This window comes from Actinia tenebrosa, unplaced genomic scaffold, assembly GCF_029948245.1.
Source record: "Actinia tenebrosa isolate PJP-AT-01 unplaced genomic scaffold, QUT_ActTen_1.0 PGA_scaffold0__85_contigs__length_37466705, whole genome shotgun sequence".
Taxonomy (NCBI): Eukaryota; Metazoa; Cnidaria; class Anthozoa; order Actiniaria; family Actiniidae; genus Actinia; species Actinia tenebrosa.
This window is the reverse complement of record NW_028292569.1, coordinates 35,235,041-35,249,182: the sequence shown is the minus strand read 5'-3', so window position 1 is coordinate 35,249,182 and position 14,142 is coordinate 35,235,041. Positions and strand designations below refer to the sequence as shown.

At 36.5% G+C, this 14,142-nt stretch overlaps 3 protein-coding genes across 6 annotated transcripts in view; 2 read left to right on the top strand and 1 right to left on the bottom strand.

Annotated features, from left to right (window-relative positions):
- The first annotated feature begins 9,059 nt into the window (after positions 1–9,059).
- LOC116299822 (histamine H2 receptor-like) overlaps positions 9,060–14,142 on the top strand; it is a 41,838-nt gene continuing 36,755 nt past the window's right edge. Inside the window, exon 1 of the mRNA XM_089025557.1 lies at positions 9,060–9,369. The gene's annotated coding sequence lies outside the window, so the exon portion shown is untranslated. The remainder of the gene's footprint in view (positions 9,370–14,142) is intronic.
- LOC148914168 (uncharacterized) lies at positions 9,376–12,181 on the top strand. Of its 2 annotated transcripts, none has more exons than XM_089025561.1 (2): positions 9,376–10,097; positions 10,377–12,181. In XM_089025561.1, the coding sequence occupies exons 1-2, from the start codon at positions 10,082–10,084 to the stop codon at positions 11,372–11,374; spliced, it is 1,014 nt and encodes a 337-aa protein (XP_088881687.1). In that variant the 5' UTR covers positions 9,376–10,081; the 3' UTR covers positions 11,375–12,181. The 2 variants fall into 2 exon arrangements, with proteins under 2 accessions (XP_088881687.1, XP_088881686.1); XM_089025560.1 differs by having other exon boundaries at positions 10,298–12,181.
- LOC148914167 (uncharacterized) lies at positions 11,468–14,053 on the bottom strand. Of its 3 annotated transcripts, none has more exons than XM_089025555.1 (4): positions 13,760–14,053; positions 13,366–13,559; positions 13,074–13,237; positions 11,468–12,882 (listed from the first exon to the last, which is right to left on the bottom strand). In XM_089025555.1, the coding sequence occupies exons 1-4, from the start codon at positions 13,773–13,775 to the stop codon at positions 11,700–11,702; spliced, it is 1,557 nt and encodes a 518-aa protein (XP_088881681.1). In that variant the 5' UTR covers positions 13,776–14,053; the 3' UTR covers positions 11,468–11,699. The 3 variants fall into 3 exon arrangements, with proteins under 3 accessions (XP_088881681.1, XP_088881682.1, XP_088881680.1); XM_089025556.1 differs by having other exon boundaries at positions 13,366–13,439; XM_089025554.1 differs by lacking the exon at positions 13,760–14,053 and having other exon boundaries at positions 13,366–13,728.

Here is a 14,142-nt window from a genome sequence, read left to right as displayed (position 1 = left end):
GACCAGTAGGGGAATTGAGAGCTCATTTGCGCGCGCAAACACAATACATTCCTTGCGACTTGCTTTGTTACTAAGAGAGTAGAAATGGAGTCAACTTGGTTTGGAAATTCAATGCTTAACAAATAATAGGCATTTTGAATGAAAAACACCTGTGAACTATCAATGCTCTTTTATATCTTTTTGGTTTAACTACCAATGTGGATTATCTTAATCGACTATCGCCTAAATTACTCAAGAATGTGAACCAAATTTGTCAGTGAGGAAAATTCGTTATATCCTTCTTTCATTTCAACCATATCTGAAGTTGGATTAGATTATTTTATTGACTTTTGATTCGCGAGTTTAATTATAATATAAACTGGCGTTACTACGACCATGGTATTGGCAGACTAAGGCCGTCTTTTAATCGCTCAGCACGAGCGTGAGCACAGTTAGTACTAATCGTCTGTCCTGAAATAGAAATATGGATAACGTCAAAATATACTAGCAACGGGAACAACTTTGAATTGCGTCATATCGTAAAACACATTCAATAAAAAATTATGAGTTTTTGTCTTAGCAATTTTATCACAAAAGACTTAGTAATATAATGTTGACGTTTTGGCGTCGTGCTTCATACTTTCATTCACTGACGTAATACTAATAAGGGGAAAATATCCTAATATGAAGCGAGGTGATCGAAATAGTGCATGGATCGATGTGAAATCACAGTATGTGTGTCGTAACTTTTGAATAAGGCAAAACTTTCAGAGACCATTTTTTTCCTTCAAAACTTCAAATTAACGAGAATGTGTCAAGCTTTTCTGTTTAAAAAAATCATGTGCAAATTTCCTGTGTCGTTGGTATTAGAAAACACAGGGAAAATTTTTACTGGAATTCACCTTTGTAACACCTTATTCAAACAGAGTATCCCCTTAATTTGTTTATATTGTAATAAGCTATAGATAAATTATCGTCACTTAGGATTTTAAAGCCGAAGGAAAATGAATTCCTAACTGCATAGTAACGTAACAAGACATCTTTATGACAATTAACACCTTTGGAAACACACGTTTACTGACTCTCTCTTTCGCTTACCACTTGCTCCTTGGGAAGTATACATGAAATGTCTAAATTTGATTTAAATTTGAAAAAAAAAACAATTTAAGAATATTTGTTTTGTGACATTTTGTGACAAGTGCTCTAAGAATTAAATTTCTTATGATTAGGAAACGGTACTGAAACCATTTTTCCCGACAATACAAAATGGATGAGCTTCTTTTGTATCAAAAGACGGTTTTCAACAATGAGTGTCTGACATCATTACTTGACGACAGCCATGTTAGATGGCAAGAACAATACAATCCGTTTTACACGAGAAAGAATGCAGTTCTCCAGAGTAAAAGATTTTATTGTGTCTGCCATTATAAACGTGGCCACTGGCACGTGATGAAACATCAATAGAACTAGGTAAGTCTATAGCTAGTTCACTTGACTCAAGTCCTGAAAAATAATAGACCTCCTTTGAACTAAAAACGAATATGAAAAGCTGGTTTGTAATAGGCATCCCGAGGTTGAGGGGGAAACTGGGTCGAGTTGGCGTTACAGTGCATTGTGGGATCGTTAGGGAACGCAATAAGTCCCGTAAAACAGTCCCACAATGCAATGTAATACAAACTCTTCCCAGTTTCCCCCCTCAACCTTGGGATGGGTAATAGATCTTAAAATCACAGGAAACCACTTAAAAAAGTTAATAAAAGTTTTTTTTAAAAATCCTTCTATTTGCTTTGTCGTTTCTGGCTTTTTGTTCTCTTCTATTTAAATCTATGTCTAATTAATGGTTTAATGTTATCTGAAGTGGGCCTCCTGTGTTACGTTATAACAATAGCCACATTTTGTACAAAAAAAAAAACGTGTCCGCGATTGCTAAAATTTCTTATTAGATTTGATGACGTAGAAGAAACAGAACGAGTGTCTGGCGATGCCTGAACTTAGAGGAGAGGAGTAAAAATTGTCATGTACTGGTAGGTGATTACAGTCGTGCGCGTCGAACCGTGGCCACCCATATAAAGTTTTTGACATGTTTTTGACAAGTTTGAGGCGTTTGATGACTTCCGGTCTTCATCGGTCAATCGCTTGACGAAAAGGACGGTAAATCTGAAAGTCGAATCTTTTAATACTAGTAATACCTTTTAATAATACGTCTCGCACGACTTTAAGACCATGAAGCAAGGCAGGCGGTCTAATGTTTACTGCTCTTATATCAAAAAAGACTGGAAAAAGATGACCTCGATCAGTTCCGTGATAACTGATCCAATCTTCCGTGGTCACAGATCCATCTGTTTTCTCTGAATGGGATTTGAATGATTGTAAACTGAGTTTTTAGACAAAGTATTTGCCAGGTCCAGGTAAGGAAAGTGCAAATCATCTCTTTTCGAGCCTTGTTTGACGAAAATGTTTAAAAAATGTGGAGCAGGGTAAGTCTAAAGAGAACGAAAACTGCGTAGAAGGATGAGGGGATCTTTTTATTCTTTTATGAATGAGATTTTGACACATATCGGGATATCTGAAAAAGGAACCCTGCATGTGACTACAAATTTCCCGGCGCCTAAAGAAAACTAATACAATAGCTTCGACACTAAGTAATCAAGAGCGCAACGTATTTATTACACATTAGCTTATGTTCAAAATAATAAATATTTACGAGTTTTGCCAACATGTGCTCTATTAGAGCAAAACCTGGGTCAAAAATAGATTCAAGGTGCTGTCTGCAGGCAAGCTCAACGGGAGGCAAGTGTTTTGTCACGCTGGAAGGAGGAACCGGCTGGAAACCCGGGGAAAACCTCGAAGCACAGGAGAGAACCAACAAAAACGACTTCTAAACGCATGTCAGATGGTCCAGAGATGGAAACCATGCCTATATGTAAAACATTAATGCCATTAGCAGCATCTCAACCCGTGCTTCCCTGTGTATTATTTTAGTTTTCAAACTAATATCCTCGCCCATCGTCTTGTGTCAAGTCCAGTCGGTCTTTGTAAAAATCATATTCTAATCAGCAGGGAAGATTCAAGGGTTCAAAGGTTTACATAAATTACAATAAGAATAAATGAAAAGGTGGAGGGTGCAAGAGAGACAACCCAAGAGGGTTAAACAAGGCACTCTTGCACCCAGGACTAATTAACATGGGATAGATAGTGTGAAGCGTGGAGATTGCATAAACTAATCAAGCTCTATTAGTAAAAAATGATATTAATTTAAAAAAAATTTTTTTTTCAATATTGATACATAAATGACATACATACTATATTGCAAGTTTACAATTCAAAGAAATTTTTTTTGGTCATATTTACGAGGAAAGAAGTAAAGTTTTCAATATTTCTTAAAATTACTATTTAAGGGAGGAATGGGACACTCGAGACAAGGTCTATTTTTATATCAAAAGATAACAAATGAGCATGTGTTTGGTTATTGAAGTGGCTCGTGCCCTCGGTCTTTGCTGTCATCGCTCTTGCTTGTTTCATTCAGTCATTGGCTTGAATTTACGTTGTGCAACGTCGAAACTTCGCCTTTATTTTATAATTTTATTTTTTACAATGTTTCGATACTGATTTTTATCGCAGAATTTGGTCATCAAATGTATAAAAAAAAATTTCATTAGGGTCTTCAATTTCAATGAAAACCCCAGTGGCGGACCCAGGGTTGGTAATATAGGTGACTAGTCACCCCCCCCCCCCCCCTTTTGCTCAAATGTATCAGTATATCTTTATTAGCAGTAACCCCCCTTTTCCTCGCGTTCCCGTTATATAACCTTTGTAACAGTCACTCCCTTCTAAAATTCCTGGATCCTCCCCTGAACCCTCACTATGGTTTTAACCTTCATATATAAAGCTCAATTGTTTATAATCTTTGCGGAATTTTGTCTTGTAAAGATCTTCGGGGTTTCCCTGTTGATTTGCGAATGAAAGATATTCTCCAATAAACAGAAACCCAAAGATATATTATTTATACTTCCGTTTGACGTTTCCTACCTATTTAGATGGGGTTTTAAACTTTTAGTGTTTCTGCAACATTGAAAACTTGGAGGTGTCTGGAGAGGTACTATCACGCATATCGTTTTCGACTGGACATGGAAAACACTGTACGTGACGCTGGGTTAGAACAAACGAAAGAAAGAAAGAAAGAAAGAAAGAAAGAAAGAAAGAAAGAAAGAAAGAAAGAAAGAAAGAAAGAAAGAAAGAAAGAAAGAAAGAAAGAAAGAAAGAAAGAAAGAAAGAAAGAAAGAAAGAAAGAAAGGAAGGAAGGAAGGAAGGAAGGAAGGAAGGAAGAAACCGTTTTTCAATGTTTGTAATAAAGTCGTACACACTTTCGAAGCCAGTTGCAACACATGCTGGTTACTTGTCCCTCAGAATATTTCACTTTAATTCTTGTATTTCTTCATCAGGCATAACCAATATCAATCATTAAAACTGAAGCACAAAGTTCAGAGCAATTGCGTGAGTATACCTCATCAAAATTGAAAGAAAAATCCAATCGAGACAATGTGTAGCAATTCTTTTAATTACCGACTCAATTTCTATCGCAATACACTATAAATTCTCTTCTAATTATTCTTATTCCTATCTTTTGACGGTCGCACTTCAACGATAATGACAGTAACTGGTTATGTCACTTAAACTCATTTACTATACAACATTTTAGAAAAAGTTAAATATTCTAACACATGAAAAAATAGATTTTTTGAGATTTTATGAGATTTTTTAAGAGCACCGAAACTACAAAATATGACAAATCGATGTATCTCTTTATCTTTTTGTCGAAAATATCCACGTATTATTGTAGAATGATTGACTAGCCTTCATTCGTGCAAGGCATATAGTCTGCAAATAACTATTATCTTATGAATGCTCGGGCGTGGGCTTCCATTAAATGCTGATTCTCGAAAACAAGCTCGGGACACCCAATTTTTCTTTCCAGTTTTGGAATCAGCATTAAATTTCAATTCGGAAAATCGAAGTTTTAAAAAAAGTTTAACATATTTTTCAAAAGTAGGCAGTCACCTATTGAAAAGTCCAATATATTCGTTAAATCAGTCATCCGTGCAATTCGAGGTTGTGTCTTTAAGCAAAAATCGCCGGAAAACGAAAACAACTTCATCAGTCGCTTTGTTATACAGTATAATCAATCCATTCACTTGAAAAAAAAGAATTTTATAAATGATTTCTTTCAGATAGTTAACGAAGATAACCAGATGTCAAAAAGTCCAAACTTTTGATTAATCATCTCTACCGTGGACACGCAACGCAACCCAAAACAAAAACACCAACACCACACTCATAAAATTACATCCTAAGAGCTAAAATTATTTTTCTGAAAGTAAACTTTAATTGAAAGCTATATATATAGCCATAGATAGACTCCTTTTAACACCCTCTAACTAAAGGTACTCATGTTTGAAGTGCTACGCGCATGCGCTGTCAATCCATCTCTAATGATGCTTTGACTAAGCCTTTAATTTCCAGGAACTGATAGTCACCAGACAAGAGTTCTTCCTGGACGAGTGGTATTGTTTACTCGTCTCAAAAACACCAAAATCCCGAAAGAAATTGAAGTAGATCTTTGGTAACTGTAAGATCAATCAAAAAACCGAGTTCTCGAGGTAAGAAACTTAAACTAACGCGCTGTAATATCCAACCATAGTTAACAATGATCCAACAGCAGGACGGTTTGAACGAGTTAGTAAATCTTAAGCGCATCTTTCAGTCATATTTATACATCATTCTATTTTGTGTTTGTTCAAAATTTCCTTTATTTGCAGTCGAGAAATTGTCATTCACTTCTTGCGATACGTTTAAGAGACCTATGTCCTTTACGCTTCTTTGTTAAGGTGTCGAAGTCACTGTCACTTTTCTCAGTTGAAGGGAACGTTGTCACCGATTTCTATAAGTGTAAGATTATAACTAAAACATTCAAGTTCAGCCCATGTACTTTCCAAAGCGAACTCTTTTAGAGCAGCACAGTTAAGTCTTAATTCTTTTTAAGGAATAAAAAAGGAGATTAAAATCTCCTGTTTGTGTTATTATCTAGTACCACAATCATAATAACGAAAGTATTTATTTTTGATCATAACGAAGAAAGACGTTATGATGATGGTTCTCACGTTCGTTCCGTGCTCTTCAAAAAGACAGCAATAAATCAATGATATTTACCGAGATGAGTAAAGAAAAATCTTTACTAATATGCCTAGAAAAACAGGCCAAGACTTTCGTGTTAGATTCTCAACATTTTTGTTTGGGAGTCTCAATGGATTATTTCGAATGCAAATTTCAAACCCATTCAATATGTTTTTACAGGAAAAGATGCTGAAAGGGGCGTGTTAATTTAAAACTTTTCAGGATGATTTGAACGCGTCACGGTCTCATTTACACTCTACTCGCAAAAGTAAAATTGTTGGTTGAATTTTATCATTTTACCAGTCTTTTTCTTGACCTTTAGTCTTTTTCTTGACCAAAAGTTCTTTTTAGGTTAAAAATATCTATTAAGTCAATCGAGTGAATTCGTTCCGCGTTGGCCATATAGTTTTCATATTTGTATATAATTTTTGAAGAAATCAGGATTTTTATTTATTTGAATATTGTCTTAATTTTAGGAACCTGTTCTTTTGTTTCTGGTTTTCGAGAATGCACTATATAACAAACAACAGAAACATGACTAAAGGTCTGATAACCAATTGCTCTTCAAAGCCGTTCTTAAGATTCTATAAAGCTTTTTAAAGATCTTTCTTGGACCTTATTTTTATTTGGTAAAGGGGTTAGGACGCGTTTAAAACAACGAGAAAGTCGCCAAAAGAAAAAAGGATTTGAAAAACATGGAATTACAAGAAATATATAATTAAAATAACTATCCATTTGCCACAACCCAGGGAAAAATTAAAGCACAATCATTAAAGCGACTTATTCACAAGTTCCCTTCCATACAATAGACTTCGTTTATGGCTAGGCACTTCGTCTTAATGCCGGCTATCTAATCAGCAACTTTGTTATGAGGTAAATTGTACTCACTTATGACACGGAAACCAAGAAAAACCACGAAAAAAAGACCAAGCTAAAGACTGAGCTGTTGGAATAATTGATTTTGACGGGAAAAAATTATTGCACTGTGTATTTGAGGGAAAAGTTCAGGGAAAATTGCGAATAAATTGGTAGACGTTTAGGAAAATTATATACCTACAGGCGTGGAGCGGAAAGCCGTAAGAATTAGATTGAATTGGTTAGAATTATCACGTCCTTTTTCTTGTCCTGTGTTTCAGCGAGTGCAGCTATGACCCAGAGGAGACCCGCTCTGGCTTTCATTCATAAGACACGACGGGATGCAATTGAGTAGAATGAATTTATTATTTTTCGACGGATCCAGGAAAAATGAACAGCAACTTAAGTTGTGTTTGATAAATAATGTCTATTTTTCGGTTTCCCTTGTTGAGGACGTATGCCCAATATACGCTCATTTTTAGTGGAGCATTATCGCTGGCAGGTACTTAATCTCGTAAGTCGGCCAAACCAAACAAACACCCTACTACTAGATGCACTCAACTGCTACATGTGCGCGCTTGTTTTTACGCGTATAGTCAATTAAAAAAACGTTATCGTCGATCGGCTAAAGCCTACGCGACTGGACCGAAAGGAATATGGGTAAAAATCACTGAAGCGGTTTTAAATATTCGTTCTGAATTAATTGTTCCCGCTAGTAATAAGATAATAATGGCGAGAAACAATCCATCAAATGCATGTCTTTGGGTTCAGGGAAAGCAAAACAAAGTAGTTATGATTCAGTTCACAATTTCGAAAATATGAAGGCATTAAAAAAACGTCTCCTTCAACACTTCCCGCTCGCCTACGAAGGTTCGTGCTGTAAACCAGGCATAACTAGTCAGATAAAATTAATTCAATGATTGCTACCCAGAGTTTCTTTCGGTCCAGTCGCGTAGGCTTGAGTTGGTCGACGACAACCTTTTTTGAATTGACTGTATACGAAGAATACGACGCTTTTTGGTACAATGAGGAAGGACAGAGGTCAAATTGAAACGTCAGTAATATTTGAAATGGTCATTATATACACCTATTACAAAAAACGTTGTCAGACCGAGATCTAGCCTCCTTCGCAGCCGTTCTTAGGGTCGTCAAGAGGAAAATGTTGCGTGACGACCCTAAGAACGGCTGCAAAGGAGGCTATCCGAGATCTGAAATGAGCGAACTATAAGGACTAACGGAAATTTGTGCTTTTGATGTTTGTTGGCTTAAATATCGGCGAAAATTTACGTTTCTAAATCAAAGGTCATGCTTCACATTTCAATGCCATCTCAATAACCATGAAATGATAGTGACCGCCATATTGGATATCATGACGAGACCGGATCAATATGGTACCTAAATCAATCAGAAATAATCAAGATAATGAATGCGATTTTTCACTAATAAACGTAATACAGTAAGCATTGCATGCTATAAGCCTTTTCATAGTTTAAGAATTGATTCCACTGCGCATGCGATTTTATCCCGAATTTCTCACCTTTTGTTTAATTAAGAACAAAAGAAGGTTTAGACAAAAGAAGGTGAGAAATTCGGGATAAAATCGCATGCGCAGTGGAATCGATTCTTAAACTATGAAAAAGCTTATTGGGGGAAATTTTCCTATATTCTATCTCGTCCCCAGGCCACGACATTTCGCATTTGATTCAATGACGAAGCAAAATCTTCACTTTTGTATACTGATATCCAAGTTACTTTTCCAGAGGGAAAAAAATTGAACCCAGCTCTTTAAACATTCAGTGAGCAAACTGGATAGTTTAGTTTCCCACCTTAGTTTATTAGGAAAAAAGATCGCTTTGAAGCTATAGCGCCTCATCACATGATAGAATAATATTTCTTTATTCAAGCAAGCCTTTCAACAGTCTTTTAAAAGAACTTTATCGCAACAGTTTTCAATAGCGTAATGGGTCCATTCTCAAAATAATGCTACAAATTCCTTCGAGAAAAAGTGTGATTTTTTTTGTTGTATTTTTATGTTAGCTTCGCCTCGAAGAGTCCATTGTTTTATTTTGGATTTATGACGTTTTCTTTGAGCTAGCTCGATCTCCCAACACGACGTCATGCGTCTGATCCTAAAGTACTTCCATGTCAGGTGATCAAACATTATTTTGGTTCATTGAAGCCGTGCTGTCATGTCAAGAATTGCAAACATGTATATCTCTGTTCAAAATTTAGCAGCAGGACCAATGAAACACTCTGGAAAAAGTTGTTAACTGGATAAAGAAGTTGATGAGTGCTTGCTGTAACGTGTACGTGCTGTGGAAGTCGTTAATTTTGAGACAGCAATCAAGATCGAGGTGTCAGTCAGTAAGTGTAAAGACGTCACAATCAGACACAATGAGTTTATATTTCATTTTATCGTTTCCGTAATTATCCACTTTCTGCGTAAACAAGCGAACGAATCTTCATGCTGCATTCTAGCCTATTCGGTCTCACAAACGTGTTTACATCGAGTCACCCGGGTTTGATTAAGGGTAAATCTTGGTCCAAAATCTTAGTTAACGAACGAGGACCTTGGTTTGACAACCGTTATAAATTATTCGTTCTATTGTGCGACAGGGTTGGATTAAACGGTTGGCTTGTTAGATAGTTTTGTATTTCTGGTCCAATAAACTCATTGAATAAATACAGCACCTCGGTTGTTTGAACAGCACGAAAGAGGCAACTTGTTCAATGAACGGGTGGGATAGAAAATTTGTTCTCTTAAGAGTTTAAGAGGGACACTTCCCGACGCCAATAGGCCCTTTGCAGCTAGTGGTCACGTGCTTGGATACCGCTTAGCAACACAAAACTGGAGAGCAAGCCTTCCAGTAAACAAAAGTTGTAATAGGTCAAGCACGCGTGGTTTTATACGATAGTTTCATCGTTCAAAACGCTTAATCCTTTTGCCCTATCTACAAACACAGTAAGATAATCTTAAATTCTCTCCTTTGGACTCGATTTTTGGTTCGAAGTAACGATATTCTTCGCGTTATCGCGAAAAAATTGTCACCGCCGGCCCGCTCGACGGCTGAAAAACATGGCGACTTCGCAAGGTATGTACTTCAAAACTCTCCTTTTTTTTGGTTTCTTTTCAATTATTGGACTTCTAAAATCTCTAAAATAACAGTTTAGATTGTGAATGGTGATCGATTGTAATTGGACGGCATTTTAATGGACGATTTGTTTATTTTTTGTGAGAGTGATTCCACGTCTAAAGTCAAGACTAACCCATGTTTACATATATTCGCTGTAGATGTTAGAACTCCCGACGAGCCATCACATACCAAGAAAAATTCTTCGTACTGATATTTTTATATTTATTTTTGTTTTAGATGAAGTAGAAACTCAAGACATCTCTCATTCCCCATCTACCCAGTATCCTACCCTCACAAAAGAGCACTTTAATGGCTTCCAACCACCTTATCCTCTCTTTACAACCATTCTGCCCAATCAAGATCAACTTGGCAATATCCCATTTGTACAGAGCAAGTTTGGAAATGTCCCAAAAGGCTGTGTCCTGTCATATCAACAAAAGATGTCAACTGACTACATCATAAATGATTTTACTTGCACTTCTTTCCCAGAGCTTCCCCTCTCAAGTGCAGAGGACAGATTTAATAACAATGTGTCAATCTGTCTTGACAGTCGTCAACAATCTATATTTGGAACATTGTCTGTGACAACAGAGTCATCACTGAGAGTGCAGCAGCAAACAGTCACTCAAAGTCAGAGTGATGTATGGCACCTGCTCAGAAAAAAAAGGGTAACAGCAAGCAAATTTGGCATTGTCGCTCGCCGGGTGTCACATTTTGACACCCTTGTCAATCAGCTAAACCCCACCAGATTTGTACAAACTGCAGCAATGAGAAGAGGCATTGAACTTGAACCACATGCTGCCATGGTCTATGCTAGCAATGCAAAGGGTGGAAGAGTAAACCTCTTCCCATCTGGGCTGATTGTCCACCCAAAGTGCCCATGGCTAGGTTGTAGCCCAGACAGGAAAGTTTATGACCTTGATGCCGTAAATAATGGTCAGAATCCCTTTGGCTTGTTAGAAATAAAGGTCGTTAAAGAGGGGGAAACATCATTTGACAATGTGAGGTATCTCACCAAGGACCAGAACACTAACCAGTACAAACTGAAAACAACAGACATTTATTATTACCAGATCCAGTGCCAGCTTGGACTCACAGGATTAGAATGGTGTGATTTTTTCAGTTACATTGACGAAAATTTGTTTGTTTGCTCTAGAATTAATTTTGATTCAGTGTTTTTCCAGCAAGCAAAGGACAAAGTTGATAGTTTTTTCTTCAATTACTATTTACATTAATACACTAAGATTTTTGTTGTTGTTCTCAAACCATGGCCAGATTTCTTATGATAACAAATATTATATTATTTTTATTAATGACAAATCAATTCATAATCTTAATTTATTTTTTATTATATTTATATCATATTAGTATTATATTTATTTGTGCTATTTAGATTTTGTGTTTGTTCATTAGTTTTTTTTTTTGAGTTTTCATTTACAAACAAATTGAAATAGTTACAAAAAGCAATCCAAGACACATGATAAACCAACCTGCATTAAAGATTATCTAATGGGTTATGTAAGCCACATTAATCATACATTCACCAACTTCTTACAGACACTATGCCTCATTATTACCATTGGATAAAATAAGTGGGCCTTGAAAATTTGTAAGGAGGCAGGCTACAGTATATAACTGATTGACTGAACCTAAAGTGGACAATGGCACATCTGAATCAAAAAAGTGGTACTCTTTGACTCTTCTTATTGCCCTCTCGACATGAATTCTAAGACTTGCTAGTGTCTTTGTTTTTTGAACATCTGCGGCAGAGAATTGTTCCTGACTTTCAAGAAACGGAGGAATATTTAACTCTACCCGCTTCTCCCTAAGTAAATCTTCAATGTCAAACCCTTTGTCTGCCATGACTGAATCACCAGGTTCTAACAAATCTAGAATGCCGCTGCACCTTGTGATTTCCTTATCACTAATCCCCCCTGTGTAAAGGCTAGAAACGAAGCTAATAGCTCCATTAGGGGTAATGCCTATCAAACCCTTGAGTGTAGTATTACTCTTATAACTAGAATAAAGCTGCGACTGAAGTAGTAGGGAGGTAGGTGTTTGAACAAAAATCTCTGTACAATCTAAAATGACACGTGTGCTTGCATAAAGCTTTTTAAAACCTTCTGGCATAAACCTATCAACATCTTGCCTTGAAGGCCAGATCACTTGACTACCAAGAAGAAAATACAAAAAATTAGTCCATGTGATCAATTTCCTGCAAACTGACGATTTATGTATTCGGAACCTATGAGCTAAATCCTGTCCGAATAGACCTAGTTTGAGGCGTACACAAAACATAAACAATTCATCCACAAGAAGCATATTTCTTGAGTCTGGTCTACTTTCTCTTTCTCCAGAGGCATAACAATATGTCATTTGTGCAGCACATGGCTGCAAAAACTTAAAAAAGAACTGAATATGTAAATAGGATGGGAAACCTGTATAAAATCTTATGATCTCATTGTCTGTGCCAAATCTCTCAAGCCCAAATTTATTAAGTGCTAATTGTTCTGCAGCTTGCCTCTTAATGTCCTCAATTTCTTTTGCAGCTTCAACTTTAACCCTTTTTATTTCAGTGAGGGCAGCTGCAGTTTCATTTCTACTTTGTTCAAGTTGCTTTTGTGCATCTTGGAACTGTGCTCTGAGTGACTGGACTTGTGCTTGTAGGTCATCCATGCTGAAGGTTGTAGAAGTGCTGGGACTATTATCTTCATTGTCATCACTTTCATCTGTCTGAGTGTCTCTGTAAAAAGGTTTTGAAATTATGATGACACTCAGTTCACACTCAGTTCACACTAAATAAAAAATTATAAAAGACTAAATTATTAAAATTATAAAATTATTTTGGTTTAAACCAAAATAAACATCAAGTACAATTCCATCAGTCAAGTCTAAATGAAATGTATTGAAGTAGAAATATGTGATATTCATTACCTATCTACTTGTCGAATTATCTTTCTTCTTGCTTTGGATTTGGTTGACCAGTCAAAGATTGATGGTACAGCTTCTCTTTTTAGCAACTGACGTCCAGAATCAGTGGGAGGATTGTAATCTTCCTCAGTGAAGTGTTTTGAGCACACTCTGGTACTTTTGTTAACCTATTATAAATCAAATGTCCTTTTAATAACAATGTAACTGTATTCAACTATTTTTATCTTCATTACAGTTTTTTAAAGATCCACAGGCAATTCGTATTGTGCATTGATATTGTTAGATTCCTATATACCTTGAAGTGTGGGCCCACATCTCTTCGTATCTTCACCAGCCATTCCTTTTTCAATTGCTCATCCCTTGCACGGCCTGGTAAGCGGTGAAACTTTAAATCAGGATGATATCGAGAATCTCCGTTACACAAGGGAACACAACAATGGTACGAAGAATTTTTCTTGGTATGTGATGGCTCGTCGGGAGTTCTAACATCTACAGCGAATATATGTAAACATGGGTTAGTCTTGACTTTAGACGTGGAATCACTCTCACAAAAAATAAACAAATCGTCCATTAAAATGCCGTCCAATTACAATCGATCACCATTCACAATCTAAACTGTTATTTTAGAGATTTTAGAAGTCCAATAATTGAAAAGAAACCAAAAAAAAGGAGAGTTTTGAAGTACATACCTTGCGAAGTCGCCATGTTTTTCAGCCGTCGAGCGGGCCGGCGGTGACAATTTTTTCGCGATAACGCGAAGAATATCGTTACTTCGAACCAAAAATCGAGTCCAAAGGAGAGAATTTAAGATTATCTTACTGTGTTTGTAGATAGGGCAAAAGGATTAAGCGTTTTGAACGATGAAACTATCGTATAAAACCACGCGTGCTTGACCTATTACAACTTTTGTTTACTGGAAGGCTTGCTCTCCAGTTTTGTGTTGCTAAGCGGTATCCAAGCACGTGACCACTAGCTGCAAAGGGCCTATTTTTGGCTTTGGAGACCTTTCTCATCGTTTGCGTAGATCTACTTATTACGACAAAGAATCATTTTTTACAAGAAAAAAAAAAAA

Coding starts and splice junctions, on each gene's coding strand:
- LOC148914168 (XM_089025560.1), top strand. CDS start 10,298: ATGTTAGAACTCCCGACGAGCCATCACATACCAAGAAAAATTCTTCGT.
- LOC148914167 (XM_089025554.1), bottom strand. CDS start 13,641: ATGGACGATTTGTTTATTTTTTGTGAGAGTGATTCCACGTCTAAAGTC. Junction 13,238..13,365: donor ATGTGGGCCCACACTTCAAG/GTATATAGGAAT, acceptor GATTTATAATAG/GTTAACAAAAGTACCAGAGT. Junction 12,883..13,073: donor ATAATTCGACAAGTAGATAG/GTAATGAATATC, acceptor ACCTTTTTACAG/AGACACTCAGACAGATGAAA.